We start from the raw sequence: 26,171 nt of genomic DNA on the forward strand, positions 1-26,171 counted from the left end.
TTTTTTAGTTCATTCGCAGACACTCTGTTGTGGCAAAACACTGTTCCTGTATTGTACTGAAAGTCTTCAATGAATTTTGGCACCTGACACGCCTTCCGACCACAAGAAACGGATCACTGAACGTTGCTCTTCTTTGGTGCAAATAGACAGTGGAGAAGCCATGATTAACAGCACAGCAGTGATAACGAAACTAACCTATTGAAAATTGCAAAGATATAACAACAAATGAACAAAGCATGCATCATCATCGTAAAACAACAGTACTACTAAAATAAACAAAAATATAACTAAATTGCGGATAATAATTGACTTACCCTCATAGATATCTGAAATGACGAAGGGCTGCAAGCAACATTTTTAGTGTTGTAATTGTAACGCTTCTTTTATTTTTTCAATCACTCTCATAATACATAAAATGTCTTGGACATATTCCTCCACAGGACCTCCTTCAGCAACAGTATCCTCAAGCCACAGTGCTCAAGTACACACACCAGAACCATAAGTCCAATCATGCTCTAAATTATCTATTACTCTCTTCTTCTCAGTTATCAGAAAAACAATAATTGGCCAATCCATTTACATGTCAATCAAATAAGGACTCGATTAATAAAATATTCCACGCTATTATGCCACTGTCTAAGGGATTTCACTTCAAAACCCAACGTTTCCTCCCTATCTGCGGAGGACATTTTCAAGAGGGATCGTAGCTTTGTTGAAGTCCGATTCCCACCCTGGCTTACTAATGACTAAAGCAAAATTCTGCTTCAGCACAGAGACATGAAGCCACATGTTTTGAAAATGTGATTACAATCGGCCGTTGTCAACTGCCGTCATCTGCTGTTACTATCGTCCCATGGTGGAAGACTGGTACTCATCTTCTTCTTCAGTACCAGAATCCAAATTTCATTCAATTTCACGCCCTCCTCCTCCCTATTAAAATCTCTATGGCCTCTCTTTATAGTCTTTCGTGGTATCCGTTTGTGTCTGCCATTACTTGAGCCCAGGCAAAATGAATGTGGTTGTCCCCCTACTGTAAAGCATGTTCCGCAACAGCTGATCTGTCAATCTCTTCTCTTCTGCGATTGCCCTAGTGCTCTTTGAGTCTTTTCTTGACAGTTCTTTTTGTAGTACCCATGCACGCCTCCCCATAGCAACACAGAATCCTTGGCTGATTTTAGATGATCTTGTATCTTCCGTGTGGGTATGTAAATTACCGTGATGTTCCGTTTGCTCAGGATTTTTCCTATGTGATCATTCAAGTCCTTAACAAACGACAGGAAAACTTTTGATTTCACCTGCGCTTGAGCATCACTATGATTTCTATGTGGTGGTCTTAACGCTCTTTTCACCTCAGTGAACCAATAACCATTCTTGAGCAATGCAGTAGTGAGATGTTTTAATTCTGCATCAAGCAGCTCTGGTTCACAGATTTACCTTGCTCTATCACCAACGTTTCTATGACATCTCGCTTTTGTTGTGGATGGTGGTTTGAATCCCGGTGTAGGTAAAAGTCTGTGTGTAGGGTTTTCGGTAAACTGTGTGGCCCAAGCTACAATCTTCTTCTTGAAAACAAGTACATTAAGAAAATTTAATCTTCCGCCTGCCTCATCCGCCTTCGTAAACTGAATCTTCAGATTCATCCCATTCAGATGTTTGTGAAAACTATCCAATTCCTCCCTACCACGCCGCCACAAAACAAACGTATCACCTACGTAATGAAACCAAATATTCAGTTTCTTGTTTGCAGTTTCCAATGCCTGCTCTTCGAATTTTTTCATAAAGAAGTTCGCTATAACTGGGTTTAAGGGGCTCCTCATAGCAACACCATCAGTCTGTTTCTGCTCCCAGTAGCTGAGTGGTCAGTGCGACAGAATGTGAATCCTATGGGCCCGGGTTTGATTCCCGGCTGGGTCGGAGATTTTCTCCACTCAGGGACTGGGTGTTGTGTTGTCCTAATCATGATCATTTCATCCCCATCGACGTGCAAGTTGCTGAAGTGGCGTCAAATCAAAAGACTTGCACCTGGCAAATGGTCTACCCGACAGGAGGCCCTAGTCACATGACATTTATTTTTATCCGTCTGTTCATAGAAGTCTTCATCCCATTTGAAACATGTGGTTGTGATGCAATATTTAAACAATTCCGCAACATCGAGGGGAAAAATCCGATTCAGCTGTTCCAGTACTTCACTGAATGGAACCATAGTGAACAGCAACACCACATCAAAACTAACTAATACGTCCTCTGGCTATACCATTATGCCATTTAATTTACTGATAAAACATGTCGAATTTTTGATATATGAATCCAATCGGACCACATATGGTCGTAATAATGTTGCCAACCGCTGGAAATTATAGGATTCCGTGTCATCGTAGGGAGGTGTATGTGGGTGATACAAAAAAAAAAAAAAAACCTCGAAGAGCACAAGACAAGAGGGGAGACTGACAGAGCAGCTGTTGTGGAACATGATTTACAACACGGGACCACCACACTCATTTTGACTGGACTCAACTAATGACAGCCACAAACAGATACCACGAAAGGCTGATGTCAATGCCTGACCACCTGTCATATTTCTCTTTCTTTGACAACTCTCTCGACCGCCAATACGGACTGTAAGTCTCTGCCCTGTTACCTCCTGGCGTTCGCTCTCGTTGCCTGCTTCAGCAACTTGATTTTACCCTCCCTACGACTTTTTGAGTGGGTGAGAGCCCGATGCCACCTTGGCTCCAGGCTCAGGTTCATGTTCACGTTGAGGTCAGCTCGCTCCCAGAGGAGAGGACCGCGTATTTGATATACCGCTTGGGGTTTGTCGAACTTCGTTCGAGGCTCGCTAATAACGTCTTTATTTACACAGATGGCTCCAAGACTACTGCTGGCGTCAGATGTGCCTTTATCGTTGGAGATGATACCTTTCAACACCGGACCGGCTCCTTGACCAGTGTTCAAGCTTTACAGCTGAGCTTTTTGCTCTGTCAGGCTTTTCAGTATATCTGCCGCCATTGTCATTCTCCCTATGCCATCTGCTCTGATTCTTTGAGCGCCATTCAGAGTCTCCGTGACCCATATTCGGACCACCCTCTCGTGCAACGAATTCAACGGTCCCTTCAGTCGCTAGCTGCTACCGGTACTTGTGTCCATTTTTTGTTGATTCCTAGCCATGTTGGTGTGCCTGGGAATGAAGCTCCTGATGCTGTGGCCAAGGCTGCTGTCCTCCTGCCTCGGACAGCTTCCTTTTGTTTCCCATCAACTGATGTAAGTGGGGTTCTTTGACAGCGTGTTTCATCATTGTGGCATGAGGCTTGGTCCTCACTCCATGAAAATAAGCTTAGGCCATCAAACCGATCCCGACGGCTTGGACGCCCTTCCCAGCGAGAAGAGGTCATTTTGGCCAGGTTGTGGATTGGGCTTTGCCGATTTAGCCACCGCTACCTGTTGTCCAGTGACCCCGCCCCGCAGTGCCCCTGTGGTCATCCACTGATGGTGCGCCATGTTTTATTGTCCTGTCCCCATTTTATTCACTCTCGTGTTGTCCTGTGTCTGCCGTCTACCTTACAGGAACTTTTAGCTGATGACGCTCGAGCAGCTGTTCGTGTCCTTCGTTTTATTACACTGATGGACTTATCCAAAAAGATCTAACTCTTTTCTTTTGTTTCTCTCCGTCTTTTAAGTACTTTCTGACGTTGCCCCCTTTTTACTATATTAGTGCACTAACATTTGTGACTGGGCACTAATGACCTTAATAGTTGAGCGCCCTTAAAATAAAAAAATTATATAAAAAAAAAAAAATAAAACACTACACCGAGAGGCCATAGAGATTGTGAAACACCCCAGGAATTTTAATAGAAAGGAGGAGGGCATGAAATTGAATGAAATTTGGATTTCGGTACTGAAGAAGATGTGTACCAGTCTTCCATCATGGGGCGATAGTAACAGTGGAAGCCAGAAGTCAACAACAGCCAGTAGTGCTCATGTATTCAAAACAAGTGACGGTAACACCACTGCGCAGAAGTGTAATTTTTTGTAGTCAGTAGCGAGCCACGCTGTGAATCGTAAATTCAACAAAGCTATGATCCTCATTGAAAATGTACTCCGCAGATGGGGATGAAATGTTGAGTTTCGAAGTCTGTTCGAAATCTGTTGGACCATGGCGTAATAGCCCAGAATATTTTATTAATTGTGACAGTTCCGGCCGTGAAAGTTTACATTGTACAAATACAGGACTGGTTCCAATGTTCTGCCTCGGATACACTATCTGCAAACCCTGAAAATGATGTCACATCTGAACATGTGATTCAGCTATATGCAGGTGGAAGGTGTACATACATTCTTTCCTGGAGAAGATTTGGCAGTAGCTTTAAAATGCGTTTGGGAATGGTGACCTCATTGTAATAATAGCCTATAAAAGGTTATGTTTCATTCTCTGCAAAACTAGAGGAGAACCACATGAGTCCTGGCACACAACTGGCTAAATAAGGGGCACCAGGAAACAGACAGGGAAGGAAGGAAGGTAGGTAGGTAGGTAGGTAGGTAGGTAGGTAGAAAAATAGGAAGGAAGGAAGGAAGGAAGGACATAAGTAACAAATCTGCTCCTGGAAGACCTGTTAGAACAATTCCTCACAATATTTTATGATAATGGAAATTTCAAGATGGACATATTGCAACAAAACACTTACACCCTAGCCTAATTTAACAGATTCCGATCTGCACAGCAGTCTGCATTCCTTGATGATGATGTCTGTTTCTTTCGAGAGATCCTAGGACAACCTCTGCATATTTAAAATAAATGCATGTTTATGATCATTTTTGTATGGCAGGAGCTCCATAACACCACAATGGGCAACATGGAACCAGATGATGAAATATTAATAATATTAAGTTTTTGAGAACAGGAAGAAAATCTGCTATAAGAAGCTATCACATCAACAATTATTTTGTGTAACTGAGGAAAGAGTGAATAATCTGTGTATATTAGATAAAATAAAGTGACTTCTGCCGAGATCAGCTCTGTAAACATGTCACACTTTCTTCTGGTGGGAATTAATATGTTTCGTCCATAATTTGACATGGGGTTCCAACCCTGTCCACTTATTCTCAGTAATCAGTAATGAAAATTCCTGGTGCAATGTAAATAAATTAACGAGTGAAGATGATGACTAATTGAATAGTAGAGGCACCGAATCACTGAAATACATGTAAATGAGCCAGAGATCTTTTCTATCTTTACATACACATCTGTCTGTACAGGTATATTGTCCTGGCTGACTACACTGCACTGGCACTACAGCTTGAATGGGGTTGAGGAGGTTGTGTCGGGTTGGATTAGGCAAGGAGGGAGAGGAGGCTGGGAACAGGAGGGGGGGGGGGGGGTCAGGGAAAGGTGACTCACTGCTGGCAGGGAGAGGCACCAGATACTTGGGATAGGAATGTAGCACAGTATCAGTTAGCTCTTTCTGGCATCTAGCAGGGGGAATTGTCTGTGTGTATGGCGAGGGGGAGATAGAAGAAAGGGAAGACTGCAAGGAGAGCGGTGTGTGTACAGATTGTGTGAAGTGAGGAGGCTGAGGCAGGGGTGGAGGTAAGTGTGGACTGAGGCAACTAATGGCATCCACAGGCAAATTTCAAATACTTTCTCCAGTTTAAATGCTGACAATCAATTGTTGTAAGGTCACTTTACCACCATTAGCTTCAGTAGTCTCAACATTTTCTGTGGCAGGGATATTAGACATTGGGATTTTAAAAAATGTGAAAAAATGTATTGGTGCTCTGGGAATTAAGCCCTGAACCTTCCACTGTGAAGCCTGGTGATGTACCATGAGCAGAACTCTACCTCCAAATGATGAAAAACTTCATTCATATTTCTGCATTAAATATAGATATATTTAAATAATGTATTGATTACACACAAATTTAGCTTTAATAAATCGGATCAGAGAAATCAATAAAACAGCCATGCTTAATAAATACAGCACACTACGTGACTACTTATAGGAAACATGAACTGGAAAGGAAGAAGACAGACAAATCAGTGCAAAAAAGGTTAAGAAGGATGAATTCTCATTTAAGTTCCACACAAGCTAAACACAATAACAACAATTGTTAAAAATCAGCCAACAGCGATAAAGAATCACGTTTAATTATAGAAGTTGATACAACAATATTACATACAAACATCCAGTAATCAGTGAAGTCAATCTGCACTATAATAAAAGCCTTTATACAGGGTGATTATATTTAAAGTTAAACATTCAAAATGCTGTAGAAATAACACCACTGGTCAGAATGACATCTAATTGCAACGGAATATTATCAGAGAAGGGGGAAAATGTATGGCAGAAGAAAAGAAAATAGTGTGAAAATTTATCAACAGATGGCGCTGTATGTGTCAGAATACGTAAATAAAAACACCTGCCATGCGCACGACCCATTGAAGTTGGTATAAACATGCCGGGTACACAGCTTTTCCTCCTTTCGCGTCTGCCACGTTCGCCATGACTGTCTCAATGCAGGATCGTGCTCTGCTTGTAAAGCTGTGTTACAAGAATGATGACTGTGCACATGTCGCTCTGCAGAAGTTCCGGACACTTAAGGGTTTGAAAAAAAGGCGTTGGTCCAATGACTGGCGTGGATCGAGAGAGTATGATTCAGAAATTCGAAAAGACATTTTCTTTTGGTGTGCAACCTGGTAGAGGGAGGAAACGAATTGATTCAACGTCAGTGGAAGCAATGGCCAAAGCAATGCAGGAGGAGATGAGTGGTGGTGTGCAAATGTGTAGTGCACAGAGAATTGCCCAAACATTGGACATACCTGTGAGCACAATGCATAAAATCCTACGAAACATCCTTCTTTGCTATCCATTCAAAATTACCCATGTGCGCGAGCTGCTTCCTGTTGACCTCCCAACAAGAGAGACTTTGCTTTAGAATTTCTTGCACGCATGGAAGTGGACAATGATTGGACGTGGAAGATTTTGTGGACAGACGAAGCCCACTTCCATCTGACAGGATATGTCAATACACAGAATTGTCGGATATGGGCAATGGAAAATCCACATGCAAACCAACCAGTAGCACTTCATCATGAAAAGGTCACTGTGTGGTGGGGGCTTATGGCATCATTTATCATAGTGCCATACTTTTTCGAAGAGAGAGGTGCTTCTGGCCCTGTAACCTCCACTGTCACTGGTAAGCACTACGAGCATCTTTTGCGCAACCACGTTATTCCATCTCTCCAATAGCATGGATGTGTGGATGGCACACCTCCGGACATTAAAAACCCACTTAAGTAGCTGAATGAAGCGCCATTTCAGAAATGCTAGAATTATCAGCCGCCATTTTCTACAATCTGGCTGTCCCGATCACCTGATCTGTATCTGTGTGACTTCTGGCTGTGAGGCTATCTGAAAGATGTTGTGTTCAGTGTTCTAATTGCAAACTTAGCTGCACTGAAGGCACGCATTGCGCAACACATTCTGAAAGTGACCCAGGAAATACTTCGATCAGTTGCAGAACATGCTGTTTCTCGATTTCAATTTGTTACAGAAAACTGTGGACAGCATATTGAACATGCTTTGCACCAATCAAATGGCAATTAATAATCTGATTTAATTTTGATTGATGATTTTATGCGGTTTTTGGCCTCAGGACAATTAAAAACCGATTTTTCTCATCCAATATGATATAACCTGGCTGTGGTGGATGGGCTTATGTGACTAATAGTTCAGACCTGTACACCCATGCACTCTGAGTGGTTAAATTTGTTTAACGGCAAACATATACCTTAGGAATTGTTGTATGATTTATTTGTCATTTGTTGTCTACCATTATTGAATCACGATGTTTACAGTGCCATCTGTTGCTACATGTTTTAACTATTTACTTTTCTTCTGCCATACGCTTTCCCTCTTGCAATTTGGCGTCATTCTGACCAGTGGTATTATTTCTACAGTGGTTTGAAGATTTAACTTTAATTATATTCACCCTGTAAATTATGGCGCCAGGTAAAACAGGCTTTCACAAATATTAATCTATGTAGCATCCATCCTAGTCTGCAGGACAGCTGTACTGACTACTGGATGAAAGTTAAGAGCATGTAGTTGACCATCAAAATATTAAAGTGATTAACTTATTGTCATTAACTACAGAAATTATTTATTTCACAACTGTAATATCGGCCTTAAGGTCAATATCAAGTGATAATTTTGCTTCAAAACAAGTAAAACATTAAAACCCTTGACATGTGTTTATGTCATCATCCGAACTGAGCCTTTGCACAATAAGAATACAGCAAGACTAAATGGGCGTGAAGCTCCGTACATTGTGAAATGATGACAAGTACACGTGTCAGAGGATTTTAAAGTTTAACATATTCTGAAGCAAAATTACAGCTTGATAATGGCATTATGGCTCAAATTGCAATTGTGAAATAAATAATTTCTGCAGTCAATGGTGAATATCATATCCTTTAAAAATGTTAAAGGAATGTACAACAGACTGGTGAGTTACATCACTATCAACACCAGAGGAAATGCTGAAGATGAATGACATTTATAAAGACGACATACAAAAGAGCAAGCACACCTCATGCACACATGACTGCTATCTCCAGCCACTCCTCTGACTCTGAAGGGGTGGGATAAGCTTATGACGTGACTGGAATAAGGGGTGCCGGGTGGGTGGATTGGACAGGTCTTGCACCTGTGTCTTCCACAGTGATGTGATCGCTGGGATAAGGGGGTTTGATTGGGAGCAGCAAATGGATGCACTAATATATTGTGGAGGTAGGATGGGCAACAGAACACCACTTTAGGAGATCTGGGAAGGATGTTTGGCAGGATGTCCCTTATTTCACAGCATGATGATAGATAATCAAAGCCCCGACAAAGGATGTAGTTAAGCTGTTCCAGTTCAGGGTGGTAAGAGATGTCAGTTGTAGAAATGCAGTTACTGTTAGTGGTTGGTGGGATTAATTGGACAGTGGTGACGATAAAGCCATAAGAGAGGTGGTGGTCAATGTCAAGGAAGGTGGCACGCTGAGTTGACTAGGACAGGAGAAGCGGATGAGATAGAAGCATCAACAGTGACAAGAACTCCCTTGCTCAGTACGCTGAAGGTCTTAGCCCAATCCGCCCAACCAGCACTCCTTATTCCAGTCACGTCGTAGGTTTATCCTACCCCTTCAGAGGCTGGGCCACTTGTGAAAGCAGCCATGTCACATAGCAGCTCTGCCGCAATCATATCTCAGCTTTTTTGTTTGGTATGTCCACCAACCAGCTGTCCACCAGGATGACTGGCCACTGCCAAAATGTGACCACCAGCAAAGTGGGTCTCCCTGTGCCACAACATGCAGCTAAACGTAACATGCTTGATTTCAATAGTTGCTTCATAATCCTGATCATCTGAATCCCTTCCACACAGCCTGGTCACTCGGGGATGGCAGCAACACAAACTCCCTTGTCCAGAATGTTGAAGGTTTCATAAAGACCTTCATTGACAGGCACTACCCCCCAGATCTAGTTCGCAAACAAATTTCCCATGACATATCCCCAAACACCCCCATCCCCCAGCATATCCAAGAAACAGCTACGAAGGAGCATCCCCTTCATCACACTATATCTTTCTGGAGTGGAACAAATGTACCACATCCTCCATCAGAGCTTTGGTTATCTATCAATATTCCCTTAAATAAGGGACATCCTACCCAAAATTTTCCCACCTATCCTAAATTAGCATTCCGTCACCCAGTCAACCTCCACAACATCCTAGTCCACCCCTATGACACTCCCAAAACCAGCCCCTAACCACAGGGATCATATCCCTGCAGAAGACCCAAGTGCAAGACCCACCCAATCCACCTGCTCAGCACCTCATACTCCAGTCTGTGACAGGCAAATCCCACTTGTGAAAGCACCCATGTCATATAACCCCCCCCCCCCCCCACCCCTTTCCCCCCAGCCTCTAAATGCTGTCCTGCTGCATTGTAGTCCCTGCAAGCTCTGCAAGACATCATCCTAGCCACACTATCCCTCCTCGTTCAGCCAAAAGCTCAATGTGTAACAATATTTTTGTTGTGCCTGTCTGCAACTCAACGTGTCATCTTTATGGCGGGTAGCAAACTATACTTTTTGTAATAATGTTAATATTCCAACCTGGAATTTCCACTGTTTGACATTTATGAAGATAGTGAACAACATTAATTATCAAGAATTTGCAAATGATTTTTGTAATATGACAATTAAACAGAAATTAACACGATTTTGGAAAAAGAAGTCTAGCAGCAGTGTACTGCAGCTACTTAGCCGTAGCAGTCATTTATACTTCATATTTTCTGCACTACATAAAATTCCTAGGCCTGATGGAATCCCTGTCAGATTCAAGACAGAATTTGTTGCTGTGTAATCCCCTCTTTTAGCTTCAATACATTGCAGATACTCGAACAAAGAAAAGTGTGCCCTGCAGTTGGAAGACAGCACAAGTCTCACTCATATACTAGAAATATATCAGAAGTGATTCATAAAACAATTTCATATCAGCGACAGTCTTCTCTTCTGAAATCTTAGAGCACAGTCTGGGCTCAAACATAATGAGGTTGTCTAACGGAATGGCCTCCACCATGCTGACCAATACAGGTTCTGAAAACACTGACCATGCCAAATTCAACTTGTGCTCTTCCCACATAACACCATGAAAATTATGGATCAAGGCAATCAGCTGCATGCAGTATTTCTTGACTTCTGAAAAACTCTCGACTCAGTACAACAACAAATCTTATTAACTGAAGTATTAGTATACAGGGTATCAAGTGAAATATTTGACTGGATTTATGATTTCTTGAAAGGAAGTAAGCAGTATGCCAGCCCGGATGGAGAGTAATTGGTAGATGTAGAAGTAAGTTCATGTGTGCCCTAGGAAAGTGTGTATGGATCATTGGTGTTCATGCTGTGTACTGACCTATTGGCCCAGAAAATATTATTATTACTCAATCAGATCTTGATAAAATTTCAAACTGGTGCAAGTACAGGCAGCTTGCTTTAAATGTTCAGAAACTGAAAATTGTGCATTTCCAAAATGCAAAAATACAGTATCATATGACTGTGATATCAGTGATTCCTAATTATAAGGGGCGTTCAAAAAGAAATAAGCCAGAGGCATAATTTCAGAAACAAGTACCTGTATGTTAGGAGTATTGACCCTGGCTGTTAAGACACTTGTCCCACTGTGACACAAGACAGTGAATGGCTGTCTCATAAAATTCCTGGGGCTGTGATGTGATCCAGTTCTGAACATACAGCTGGACCTCCTCCTGATTCACTTCCTGCAGCAAGGGACAACACTGAATGCCCAGTGTTACTCTCAAACCTCAACCACCCTTACCCAACTGATCAAATCAAAATGACCAGGCAATCTCACCCGTGGGGTGACAATGCAAAGCCTCATACGGCCAATACAGTCGCGGCACTCCTGCAGAAATTCAAATGGGAGGTTCTTGGCCACCCTCCATGCAGTCCGGACCTCTCCCCCTGTGATTACACCATTTTTGGTCCCCTCAAAAAGGCTCTGAAGGGTAAACGATTCACCTCGGACGACGATGTCCAGCTGTATGTATGTGCAGAACTGATTCACATTGCAGCCCCAGGAATTTTACGAGATAGCCATTCACTGCCTTGTGTCACAGAGGGAGAAGTATCCCAACAGTCAGGGTCAATACTTCTAACATACAGATACTGGTTTCTGTAATTATGCCTCCAGCTTGTTTCTTTTTGAATGCCTCTTATACATTCAGACAACTCAAATGCCTTAGTGCAACAATTTTTGGGAATGTGAAATGGAATGATCACAAAGGCTCAGTCATAGCAGGTGGAAGACTTGTGTTCATTCATAAGGTACTGAGAAAATTCAGTCAGTCTGCAAAGAAGAAGGCTTATGAAACACTGGTGCAATTCATCCTAGAACAATGCTCAAGTGTGTGGAATCTGTACCAAACAGGACTGACAGGATAGTGGCATGAAAATGCTGGAAAACTTGAACTGGAAGTTCCTTGGAGATAGGTGTCAACTAACCTATGAAAACCTGCTTGCAAAGGTTCAAGAACCTGTGTAAGTGAGGAATCCAGTAGGACATTACAGTCCCCCACATTTCACTTCCTTAGGGACCAAAAAGACAATATTAAACTGGTCACAGCATGTGCCAGAGGTATTTAAACAGTCACTTCCCCTGAGCTGCATACAGGAATGGGAAGGAAAGAAATCCTGGTGTGGTGCAATGGAAAGTACCCTCTGCCACACGTTTAACAGTGGTTTGCAGAGTAAGGATGTAGCTGTAGACTGTAATAAACTTCTGGATGAAGATACAAAAATATATGGACTAGGGTAGAATACTGAACATTTTTTCTGCTATTACGTAGTTTTGTAGTTTCTTTAGTACAAAGTCTCTTCAGCTGCATGTGGATACTTTTGGAGGGCTGTGTTGTTGTATATACATAAACTTGCATCTGGGAATTGCCATCTTTTAATGAATTAGACACAAAGAAATAGCTCATCTGCAGGACAAAGAGAGAAGGTATCCATTATGACCTTTTTGATAGAGTAATCCAGAATTTTAATGGAGCCATCAAACCAGTCTCAGGACTGAAAACCACAACAACAACAACAATTTTGGTAAACTGTAAAAAATCTATTCATGGTCACCAGCAAGGACTTAAACAATATTCTTCGCAAATGTGGCAAACAACTATCGTATTTATTGTATGGGCGGTCATAAACAACACTTCAACTCAAGATAGCAAACAGAATACTTTATTTGGCTATTTGGAATAAACACAGTTTACTCTTAAATGTCTAGTATTTACCTTTGAAAGTAAAAGAATGACAATGAGGTTTGCAGTTTTACATGGTACACAGTACATCAACTGGTACTGTTTGATTCTAGATGCTTCATTCAGCACCCAAACATGTGGCTACAACTTTCAGAAGGAAACATTTAATGTGTCACTGCAATTGTTTCTTCAGGGTGTACTAGGGGCAATTGTCAGTATTAAGTAATCATTTGAAACAAAAAAGTCCAGTAAACATAGGCTCCAAAATGCCTACCTTAAGAGCAATGAGCAGGTCTTCATCTTTAATGTGAAACATATCTCTTCTACTGAACAACTGCTCATAGCTCTTTATGTACGCATTTTAGAGCCCATGTTTACCAGATTTTTTTTTTTTTGCTTTGAATGATATTTCCTGTCATGTCCATGAACACTGACAATTCCTCCTGGGACGCTATATATCATGACAAAACTGAAGCCTAAGTTATAAAAACTTATTTGCTTCAGTGACTTTCTTTTTAAAGAGTTTAAGTTTAAAGTTCATACAATAGTGTGATTATTACAGATTAAATACTTTCTCATATCGTAGAAGAACTTGGGAAGAAGTCAGACAAAGTTGTGTATATTGAATCATTTTGGCAGTGTCCAGGAGAGGATTTAGGAAACCACAGACAAATTGAAAGGCTTCAATGCAATTACATTTTTTTTTTTTTTTTTTTTTCCACAGCACTGTTCACTTTCAGCTGTTGTTTCACTCTAAGTAGTAATACTTTTTACTTTACAAAGATTGTATTCAGTCCAACAGTAACCTTATAATACCGACCAGCTACTACATCATTTTCTCCCACTTTCATCACGTGGAGGTTGTACAGAGGGGCATGGGGTTATCAGAATGCTCTATCAGCTGTGGTCAGCTTTCCAGACCTTGCATCTATTACCTGTAATTAAAGTAGCTTCTCAACTGGCATTTGGAGGCTAAGTGCACCCTGTTCTATCCCTCCAACCATGGAACAAGGAACAATCCCTAGAAGTACTGGAAATTCAAATTGGGTTCTCTGGATGGTAGACTGACATGCTGACTCTCATCTAAGATGTGCTGCACAGTAATACATTTCTTCTATTTTCTTTACGACTACCCCATGCCTCACAAATTTGCTTTGTTAATTCTACAATAGTATGAATATAGAAAAAATACAAAACCACAGCCTGAAAGATAAAAACAACTTAAATACCATGGTATCTGATGGAGGATGGATACGGATATGGTGTTATGGGCGCTCAACAGTGTAGTCTTTAGCGCCCGAAAGGTACCTGAGTATTCTCACCTGAGAGAATATGGAAGGTTTAGGTTTTGGCAGTGCTACTGATACCACATTGTCAGTGATATCCACGCAGCTGGGGGCAGTCACTCACACCTCTACTTGAGAATGAGGTGAATGTTTTCATAGGCCATGTTACATCATCTGGGTGTGGCCAATCACCTCTTACCACAGATACAAGAAGGCAACCAATGCACTACAAGTCACTTGTGGACTATGCTTGCATACTGCCTAGCTATGCAATCTGCTAAGACTGTTTCTATCATACAAAACACTGCTATATTACTTAGACTCTGCTCATGAACCCTACTGTGATTACTGGTCATTGCACTGTTGACAGCTCTTCGTCATGGACTGGTTTTCGATGTGAATAGATTCTTGTCACGGCACTGAGGGACAATGTGTCCAATCTTCTAAATTACTGGTATTCTGCTATTGTGCAATTAAGCACAGCTGTGGTCAACATTAAATTGGCCACGAGGTATTCTGAACAGTGTGTATGAATGAGTAACCAGAGAAATGGACTAGTAATTTCTAAAGACTTGGCAATGACAAATGTATTTGTAAGAACAAAAATTACAACAGTAACTGCAGCAAATTGGGCAACTGCAATGGTGGGACATAAAAGCTAGAAGTGCAGTAGAAGAAGGAAGAAGGAGTGAAACTTTATTATGCAACAGAAAGCACATTTAACCATCCATCAGAAGCTGTCTTCACCACCACAGCATCCTGCAGGTGTTATATCTGCATTCCCAGCATTGTATGATGATTATGAGGACTGGGAATCTGTACAAAATGAAACAGAGCCTCACATCATTTACAGTAAAGGAAGGAAGGAAAGTTGGGTTTAATGTCCCATTGTGATCAAGATCATTAGAGATGGAGCACAAGCTCAGATTGTGTCAAGGATGGGGAAGGAAATCGGCCATGCCCTTTCAATGGAACCCTCCAGGCATTTGCCCGGAGTGATTTAGGGAAATCATGGAAAATCTAAATCTGGATGGTTGGACGGGGATTTGAACTGTTGTACTCCTGAGTGGGAGTCCAATGTGCTAACCACTCCGCCACCTCGCTCGGTTATGGTACAGAAAGTGTATAGTAAGGAAGTACTCTTTTCCCGGTGTGGTCAGGATATATTTCAGTTACTGTATAAGCAGTAGACCTTCATTCACTGTAACATAGAAATATGTGAATTGCAAATGGTACTATTAAAGGTACATGTGCACGCGCATGGCCCCCCCCCCCCCCCTTCTGTGCACACACTGCAGCAACTTGACTGTGTGCTTTCATCAGTCACAAATACTCATTTCACTGTTATCAGTGTCAGTCGTCATATACAGGTTCACCAATTTGTGTTATCATACGCAAGAACATGCCACATAGAGAAATCCTCCATGAAGCATTTGAATTATCAGGTCCTACCCTTGAATAAGTATTGCAAATTGCTTAGACTGCTGAAGTCACTTAACAGGCCGATACACAAGAGGTTCAACCTCGAGAAATAGCAAAGGTGTGTATATCAAGAAGTTTGTTACCTTTGGGTATTTCAAATGCTAGTGTGATGTCAAAACAACAGCCTGACTTCAGATGACAACAAACACCTACCAAGAATACAGTCCAGTTTTCTTGGCAGGGAACAGCAACTTTTCCACCTAGGAAAACACATCAGAGGAAGTTAATAGCTCAGCACATTCAGAAATTGAGTGTCATAGCCAGCAAGCTTGGTACTTCTCTGAATATCCTGCTATCAAAGTGGTTATTAACACACTAGAAGCTCACTGTTACATGTTCAATAAACCACATAAAATGTCAGCGAATCTAGTCATAAATCAAAACCAAGGCTCTATAGGTAATCTATTAATCTTGGCCAACACCCACACAGCCTTGAAAGTGAAGTCCCACTGATTTTTCTGAGTCTTTCCTTAAATACATGTGGCTGATGCTGGAAGATGTGTTTTTAAATTTTTATTACATTGTATAACTGCCACCTATTACCGAAAGGCAATATTACAGAGTGAACACAAAGTTTGCCAATCAAAGGCCTTCCCCTGATCTTCAGTACTACAGCTGGTTTGATAAAGGTCTCCAAGAGTCAATTCTGTGTAAGCCTCTTAATTTCTGTTTAACTACTGCAACATTCATCTATTTTAACCAGCTTATTGTAACAAGCCTTGGTCTCCTCCTACAGTTTTTACCCTCACACTTAATTACTTCGTGCCTCAGGATTGTAAGTTGTCATATAATTTTTTTCTCCATTTCAATTCAGTGATTCAGTAACTCTTTGTTGGTTACTTGCTCTATCCATACAATCTTCAGCATCCTTTTATAGCACCGGATTTCAAGAGCTTCTATTTTTTTCTTGTGTGAACTCTTTATCACCATAATTTCACTTGTGTACCAGGCTACACTCCACACAAGTACCTTCAAAAAAGATCACTTGCTACTTAAATTTATATTTGACGATAACAAATTCCTCTTTTCCAGAAATGCCTTTTTGGCTACTCCTGGTCTGAGTATCATATCCTCTTAACTTTGGCCATCATCAGTTACTTTGTTGCACTATTAGCAAAACTAATCTATTACTTTTAGGATCTCATTTCTTCATCTAATTCCCTGAGCATCACTTAATTTAATTTGACTACTTTCCATAACCCTTATTTTACTTTTGTTGCTGTTCATCTTATGTCCTTCAGCCTATAACTATTGCCCAATTTTTGTACAACAATACAGGTGTTTAATCAGTTAACTATAAGGACTCAATGAATATACATTCTCTGAACAGGTATGATCAGAATTATGGGAGCCCTGACATAACTAAATATGAGTGTCGGCAAGAAATGTATGCCCCAGAACATCCTCAAACAGCAGTTGCTAAAGCTTCAAACACTGAACTGTTGCAAGAATGGAAAAGACAGACTTCAAAACATTTGGACACCTGGTATGGTAGTTAAGAACTGCCGTGAAAGGGATACACAGCATGCAGAAGAAGATTTTTTTATCTGTTTCATAAGCAGTCACTGAACGGAATAAAATATTCTGAACAACTAAATCTAAGGCCACAGTTATAGGGGAAGCATAGATAAGTTGTGCTTCTAAAGAGACTCCCTTGAAGCCACCTTAAGCCCTAAATATTACGTACATGAAATACACGAATCTCATGAAATTTATGCCATTAATTTACCATCCATTTTACACAAATCTGATTCACAAAGAGGAGAGCCAAAGTGCTCGTCAACAACAACAGCAGTGCCAACAGGCTGAATAAGATGGAGAGCCATGTATGTTTCTTGAGACAAATTCTGAGTCATGCTTCACACAGGTGAAGTTTTACATTTTTAAGCAAATCTTTTTGTGAAACTATAAAATAATTCTAAACTTACTTACTATATATTGTCCTATTATGACTTAGAAAATAAGAGCATGAGGAAATAAAAGCAAAACCTTATTAAAGAGGACCCCTGAAGGGACAAAGTACTACATAATCAGTGGCTTCCAGATATAAATAGTTCCTGTACAGGAGAGTGAAAACTGCATCACATATCAAATTACATCAAGCCAAAGAAATTGCCACTTGTTCATTTTTGCACATGAAGTGCATTTACTTATAAGGCTTTTACATATTTCATGTTTTATTGCAAATAATTTTTTCTTTTATGATGCAAACTTAAAATTCACTATAACATAGGACTGAACAACTGAATTAAAACAAAGTAATCTTAGTGCTCTTGGGCACTGATACAATAATTATACTTACATGCACTGCTGACTTCACTTCTTGCCATATCACTGAACTGTCAGTATCTTCTGACATCAAACTAGTGTAATTTGGTGGATTCAGTATGTTCTCAACGCCAGCTGCTGCCAATAATTTCTGTTGCAAAGCCATTTTTTCTTCCAGTATTTGGGCCTGTTCAAGATCCTTCTGTCGAAGCATACCTGACAAAGTAGAAATATTGTCATAATCATAACTGTAAGAGACAAAACCATTACAGATGAGTGCTGGCACTTAGGTCTGAACTATACTCATTTCTATCTAAAATCAAGAGGTTGAATCACACATATCATACAAAGGGCTAATACTGATTATGAAATATAGTGCTGCACAAAAATAGTTGTTGTTTCTACATTCAGCATATATACCCCTTTTGTATGTACCGAAAAAATATGCAGTGCTTTACAGAAAATTCTGAAAATGAATCAGATAAATTGATAAAAGAGGTAAAACTACAAGTGTGAAGTGGAAAACATGTCACATGTGACCTCTGTTACAATAACTGTATGAGGTATGCAGTTTCCTGAATTAATTTTCCTGAGATATTAAAAGTACATGTCAGATGACAACCTTTTACTTTTGTAGACAACACACTACAATTTTGAGCAATAACATTTTGAAATATGGAATGAAACACTGATGTGTACACTGAAGCATCAAACATTTTATTGAGGGAAGATGAATGATTGGATTTTGTGGAGGAAGATGAGTTGTTAATACTTTTATGTGAATGGGTTTCTCTGAAATTCAGTGAGCATGTTGAAGTCAGATTTTAACCTACTGATAAGAAGACACTGGACAACTACAAGAGTACAGACACTCATTTTGATATCATATTTGAAACCATATTTTATTATGGTATATTAAATGTCTAGCTTTTATAGGCTGCACATCATATGGATAAGGTGATAAGTTTTGATGCCATTTTTATTTAGTCTCTATTTCTAATTTTGTGATAGTGAGGCTTAAATAAAATTCTCTAACCAAATAACTTGCACTCAGTGAATAAAAAAAATTGAGGCTACTGATTGCAACAGACAGTAAAACACCTCTACTCAGACTACACTGCACAGCTGAAAGAATATTTGAACAGTTGATAAATTTCTATTATCAACATTTGTGTTGTGGATGTCTGTTTCATATGCATATACAGCTTGTGTTCCACAACTCACAAACAGAGCAATGTCCTCCAGACTCTTCGAATATTACCAGCACAAACACTCAAAACTCAGTTCACTTTGCAAATATTACAAGCTCAATGCAATAGTGTCATAAATACTGTGAATCACAAAATACCATTAATTTTTACAAGCATATAATTATTTGGATTTTTAAATATTTATCTTCATGAAACAAAAGCAAAATACTTTCTGTAATTTTGAAATAGATAAAGTATTTGTGGGAGAGCTGTAGCTGGTCAAGAATCACAGATTATGGCAGTACGAACAATGATGAACTTCAAATGTTTTGACACTATCTTTATTAGACTTTTTAAGAAGTAAGAATCATCAACCAGAATGGACCAGTAAGAAACATAGTGCATCACTGATACATTTCTCATGTCACTGTAGAGTCAGTGCATATCTCCTCATCTGCCACATTATGGCAGTATAGTTTGTACCTTTATCCTATTTCACTTACTGCATATAGGACTTTCATATGTAAGGCAATATGCAAAAATCTCAATAGGAGATGCTTTTTGCAGTGTCCCAATGGAGATTGTTCACTATTGCTTCCTTCTATTTGGCTAGAGTAGTACCCTTTATGGGAACATCATTCAAGCACTTTAAAGGAGGCTAAGTAACTAGCACAATTGTTGTTGTTGTTGTTGTTGTTGTGGTCTTCAGTCCTGAGACTGGTTTGATGCAGCTCTCCATGCTACTCTATCCTGTGCAAGCTTCTTCATCTCCCAGTACCTACTGCAACCTACATCCTTCTGAATCTGCTTAGTGTATTCATCTCTCGGTCTCCCTCTACGATTTCTACCCTCCACGGTGCCCTCCAACGCTAAATTTGTGATCCCTCGATGCCTCAAAACATGTCCTACCAACCGATCCCTTCTTCTAGTCAAGTTGTGCCACAAATTTCTCTTCTCCCCAATCCTATTCAATACCTCCTCATTAGTTACGTGATCTACCCACCTTATCTTCAGCATTCTTCTGTAGCACCACATTTCGAAAGCTTCTATTCTCTTCTTGTCCAAACTAGTTATCGTCCATGTTTCACTTCCATACATGGCTACACTCCATACAAATACTTTCAGAAACGACTTCCTGACACTTACATCTATACTCGATGTTAACAAATTTCTCTTCTTGAGAAATGCTTTCCTTGCCATTGCCAGTCTACATTTTATATCCTCTCTACTTCGACCATCATCAGTTATTTTAGTCCCTAAATAGCAAAACTCCTTTACTACTTTAAGTGTCTCATTTCCTAATCTAATTCCCTCAGCATCACCCGACTTAATTTGACTACATTCCATTATCCTCGTTTTGCTTTTGTTGATGTTCATCTTATATCCTCCTTTCAAGACACTGTCCATTCCGTTCAACTGCTCTTCCAAGTCCTTTGCTGTCTCTGAGAGAATTACAATGTCATCGGCGAACCTCAAAGTTTTTACTACTTCTCCATGAATTTTAATACCTACTCCGAATTTTTCTTTTGTTTCCTTTACTGCATGCTCAATATACAGATTGAACAACATCGGGGAAAGGCTACAACCCTGTCTCACTCCTTTCCCAACCACTGCTTCCTAGCACAATACGTACAGTTATAGGGGGGAAAATGGTTCCCCCATGAACCAGGGCCTTACCAAGTTTGGGAGGCCTGTGTTCCTCAATGATAAAGACAAGTGTGCCATAGATACAACCACAATGGAGGGATATCTGTGGAAAGGCCAGACAAACAAGTAATTCCTGAAGAGGGACAGCAGTCTTTTCAGTAGTTGCTGTTGTAAGAGCCTGGGTGATTGACTGACCTGGCCTAGTAACATCAGCCCACACAGCCTGCTTCTGTAAGCTTAGATGATGATGGCATCCTCTTGGGTAAAATATTCTGAAGGTAAAACAGGCCCCCATTTGGAGCTATAGATGGCGACTACAAAAGAAAATGGATAGGTTGGTTATGTATAGTGGGAGTTCGTGAAGTTTGGTACCAGAATGAGCAGGACTTCTGGTTTGTTAACTGTCCATTCGCATGAATGGACATAGGCAGACAGTGTTTGTTGGTAATGAGGATCACCCTGTGGCTAAACATGCCTTGGTGAACGGCCAGCACATCTTGGCACAGTGTTACACCGCCCGGGTTATCTGGATACTTCCCACTAACACCAACCTGTCAGAACTCCAGAGATGGGAACTTGCCCTTCAGTATATCCTCTCTTCTCGTTACCCACCAGGCCTCAACCTCCGCTAATTTCAAGTTGCCGCCACTCATACCTCACCTGTCATTCAACAACATCTTTGCCTATATACTTCTGCCTCGACTGACATCTCTGCCCAAACTCTTTGCCTTTACAAATGTCTGCTTGTGTCTGTGTATGTGCGGATGGATATGTGTGTGTATGCGAGTGTATACCTGTCCTTTTTTCCCCCTAAGGTAAGTCTTTCCGCTCCCGGGATTGGAATGACTCCTTACCCTCTCCCTTAAAACCCACATCCTTTCTTCTTTCCCTCTCCTTCCCTCTTTCCTGATGAAGCAGCTGTTGGTTGCGAAAGCTAGAATTTTGTGTGTATGTTTGTGTGTCTATCAACCTGCCAGCGCTTTCGTTTGGTAAGTCACATCTTCTCTGTTTTATATATATATATATAAAAAACAAAGATGATGTGACTTTCCATACGAAAGCGCTGGTAGGTCGATAGGAACACAGACAGATGTCAGGGAAGATTGGTTTGATTTCCAGAGAAACATAAGAACACACGAGGCAACACTGGCCCTATGACTTTTCTCAAAAGACTGGTTGAAAGAGAGCAAACCTATGTTTATAGCATTTGTAGACAGAGAGAAAGCTTTTGACAATTCTGACACTCTTTGAACTTCTGAAGGTAACAGGGATAAAATACGGGGAGTGAAAGGTTGTATACAGCATGCACAGAAACCAGACTTCAGTTGTACGAGTCTAAGGACATGAAAGAGAACCAGGGTTGAAAATGGTAGAGACTGGAGGTTGTAGCCTATCCCCCATATTATACAATCTGTACATTGTGCAAGCAGTAAAGGAAACCAAAGGAAAATTTGGAGAACGAATTAAAGTTCAGGGATGACACTGTGATTCTGTCAGAGACAGCAAAGGTCTTGGAAGAGAAGCTGAAGGAAATGTAAAGTGTTTTCAGTAGAAATTACAAGATGAACATCAACAAACATAAATCAAGGGTAATGGAACAGTTAAGTTTGGTGGTGCCGAGATAATTAGATTACGGAAGTAAATGAGACACTGAAAGTATTAAAAGAGATTTGTTATTTGGGAATAAAAACAACTGATGACAGCTGAAGTAGAGAGGATATAAAATTCGGACTGGCAGTGGCAAATAAAATATTTCTGAACAAAAGAAATTTGGTAACATGCAAAGTATATTTAAATAATTTGAAGTCTTTCCTGAAGGTATTTGTCTGGAGTGTAACCTTGTAGGGAAGTGAAATGTGGAAGATAAGCAGTTCAGGCAAGAAGAGTGTAACAGTTTGCTTCTGGGTGCTTTGCGAAGTAGTTGTTTCAAACTCAACAGAACATCCAGAACAGTCTAATCCTCAATCATGCTGAGGAAACCTGGGAGATCAATGAGAAGAGAATGGGTTTTGAAACTGGTGCTACAGAAGAATGTTGAGGATTAGATAGGTAGCTCATGTAACTAATGAGGAAGCACTGAATAGAGTTAGGGAGAAAAGTAATTTGTGGCACAACTAGACAGAAAGAAGGGGTCAGTTGCTAGGGCATGTTCCGAGACATTAAGGACTCATCAGTTTAATACTGGAGGGATATGTGGGAGCAAAAATTGTAGAGGAAGACCAAGAGATGAATACAGTTCAAATGGATATAAATTACAGCAGTTACGTAGAGATGAAGAGGCTTGCACAGGATAGACTAGTGTGGAGAACTGCATCAAACCAGTTTTTGGGTGGAAGACCACATCAAAATGAGAAAAATGGTTTCTAATTAAAAACTAAGGTTTTGGATAACCACTAGTGACAAAATACCATGCTGCATATATGAGCACACTGCTATGACAATACCACTATACAGACAGACAATACTAGCAACCACAATTTCCCAAATTTCAGCCACAGAAACTGAAATGACATTACAAGATGTAGTTGCCAAGCTGATTCAGGAAAAAGGTACTGTTTTATCCGTGATACAAATAGTTGGTGATTTCTTACACTGACATCATGAAACGGAACAGTAACCAGAAGCTTACTAAATATAACTTTTTATTTTTCATAGCAAATACATTGTGAAATAAATAATTATATTCAAGAAAAGACGACTGGTACACCACTTTTAACTTCATTTCAAAAAGGCAATTTATTATGGAATAAATTATGTTGCATGCATGATGGGTTTCCCTATTCCAATTATACCACCACAAATTCTAAAAATATTTGTGTTGCTCCCAGAAAATCTTTTTGAAGTGGTATTTTGTGTTTGTGAACAGATTTACTTTTTTTTTATATTCATGTACACAATAATGAGAATGAATCTGATAATATTAATTATTGTTCCATGATCAAAAATAGACCTATATGTTATTTCTGCTGCATGGTGTAGCTTCTTATATTGATTATCTCTGAATATTTGTGTGCATTAATATAATGCTTTAGTGCAAAATCAGACAATGGAAAACTTGGGATGGAATAAGAACAATATGAAATGGGAAAAATGCTACACACCAAATAGAGTTGGTGTTGAGTGGAAGATAGGCAAATAGAAAAAAAGACAGCTAGATGCTATTAGCTATCGGACTAAGTCCTTCACCAGATGTGGACAAAACACACCCTCATTCCATGATGCATAGCTCCCAGACAAATTTCACTGTCATCTCCAGGTTCCCAGGAATGACAGCAACCATTTATGGGTGCGAGTTATTCATGTGTGAACGAGTGCATGTTTGGTTTGTCTATGTCAGACAAAGGATTTAGTCCAGCATCTAGCACTTTTTTTATGTTCCTGCTTCCCAATCAGGGTCTCCTCCATGTTGTGCGTAGCAATCTATCCTTCTCACATTGTTGTTAATTCTTTAGTGTATTTGATGTATCTTTGGCGTTCTTGGCTGACACACAGTCTCTTATTCCATTGCACATCTTTTGTCCTGTCACCATTGTTAACTGCAAGTGTTCTGCATCTTGTGTTTAAGTGCCCTTTAATTCAAAAAATAAACTTCATGCATCAAAAGCTGTTATAATTTGAGGGCAGTCTGTCCAACGGGTTTTGGGCTCCATAAATTTTACACGTCTGAACCTCTTTTGCCATAATAGAGCTAAGTAAGATGATGCACGACTTGCTTGTTCAGTGCTATCCCTACAAAACTGTTTGTAACACTGATTTTCAGCCTTTATGTGAACTGTCACTGGCCTCTCACTAAATAACTAAATCTTATTGTTGTTAAATGTGACTTTTTAATCATTACTGACTGCTTTCCCTCTGAAGAGAAATTATTTTTCAAACTAAGTACATACGAGGTGCATTCAAGTTCTAAGGCCTCCGATTTTTTTTCTCCAGACTGGAAAGAGATAGAAACATGCGCATTGTTTTAAAATGGGGCAGCTTTCATTGTCAATACGTCCCAAAGATGGCAGCACCATACGGCAGATGGAATTTTACCGCCAGCGGCGAGAATGAGAACTGTTTTAAATACTTAAAATGGCGACGTTTTCCTTACTTGAACAGCGTGCAATCATTCGTTTTCTGAATTTGCGTGGTGTGAAACCAATTGAAATTCATCGACAGTTGAAGGAAACATGTAGTGATGGAGTTATGGATGTGTCGAAAGTGTGTTCGTGGGTGCGACAGTTTAATGAAGGCAGAACATCGTGTGACAACAAACCAAAACAACCTCGGGCTCGCACAAGCCGATCTGACGACATGATTGAGAAAGTGGAGAGAATTGTTTTAGGGGATCGCCGAATGACTGTTCAACAGATTGCCTCCAGAGTTGGCATTTCTGTGGGTTCTGTGCACACAATCCTGCATGACGACCTGAAAATGCGAAAAGTGTCATCCAGGTGGGTGCCACGAATGCTGACAGACGACCACATGGCTGCCCGTGTGGCACGTTGCCAAGCAATGTTGACGCGCAATGACAGCATGAATGGGACTTTCTTTTCGCCGGTTGTGACAATGGATGAGATGTGGATGCCATTTTTCAATCCAGAAACAAAGCGCCAGTCAGCTCAATGGAAGCACACAGATTCACCGCCACCAAAAAAATTTCGGGTAACCGCCAGTGCTGAAAAAATAATGGTGGCCATGTTCTGGGACAGCGAGGGCGTAATCCTTACCCATTGCGTTCCAAAGGGCACTACAGTAACAGGTGCATCCTACGAAAATGTTTTGAAGAACAAATTCCTTCCTGCACTGCAACAAAAACGTCCGGGAAGGGCTGCGCGCGTGCTGTTTCACCAAGACAACCCACTCGCACATCGAGCTAATGTTACACAACAGTTTCTTCGTGATAACAACTTTGAAGTGATTCCTCATGCTCCCTACTCACCTGACCTGGCTCCTAGTGACTTTTGATTTTTTCCAACAATGAAAGACACTCTCCGTGGCCGCACATTCACCAGCCGTGCTGCTATTGCCTCAGCGATTTTCCAGTGGTCAAAACAGACTCCTAAAGAAGCCTTCGGCACTGCCATGGAATCATGGCGTCAGCGTTGTGAAAAATGTGTACGTCTGCAGGGCGATTACGTCGAGAAGTAACGCCAGTTTCATCGATTTCGGGTGAGTAGTTAATTAGAAAAGAAATCGGAGGCCTTAGAACTTGAATGCACCTCGTACAACATATCTTGCAGTGTATGAGGTTCCCGTGCATTGTTTATCAGTACATTTAACATGACTGATTAATACCTTCACTACAGACAGCAGAAGCATCTTCTATCTAGACAGGAACTTTAAATACCTTATGCAAATTCTTTAGTGGAACACATCAGTTTGGTACACTGCGTAAGAAGGGATTTAGATCAAGTCTGCAGACCCATGCCTTTGCTCCAAAAGAATATGTTCATGCCGATGTATGGAAAAAGATACCATGCAAAACATTAAGTGGAGTGG

General features: G+C 40.5%; 1 protein-coding gene across 1 annotated transcript in view; it reads right to left on the minus strand.

The window, feature by feature from the left end:
• The window catches only part of LOC124797862 (rho guanine nucleotide exchange factor 18), a 605,682-nt gene that overhangs the window by 61,657 nt on the left and 517,854 nt on the right, over nucleotides 1-26,171 (minus strand). The window contains exon 23 of the mRNA XM_047260933.1: nucleotides 17,888-18,069. Within this exon, the coding sequence (XP_047116889.1) occupies nucleotides 17,888-18,069 (182 nt within the window). The remainder of the gene's footprint in view (nucleotides 1-17,887; nucleotides 18,070-26,171) is intronic.

Source organism: Schistocerca piceifrons, chromosome 5 (genome assembly GCF_021461385.2).
Source record: "Schistocerca piceifrons isolate TAMUIC-IGC-003096 chromosome 5, iqSchPice1.1, whole genome shotgun sequence".
Classification (NCBI taxonomy): domain Eukaryota; kingdom Metazoa; phylum Arthropoda; class Insecta; order Orthoptera; family Acrididae; genus Schistocerca; species Schistocerca piceifrons.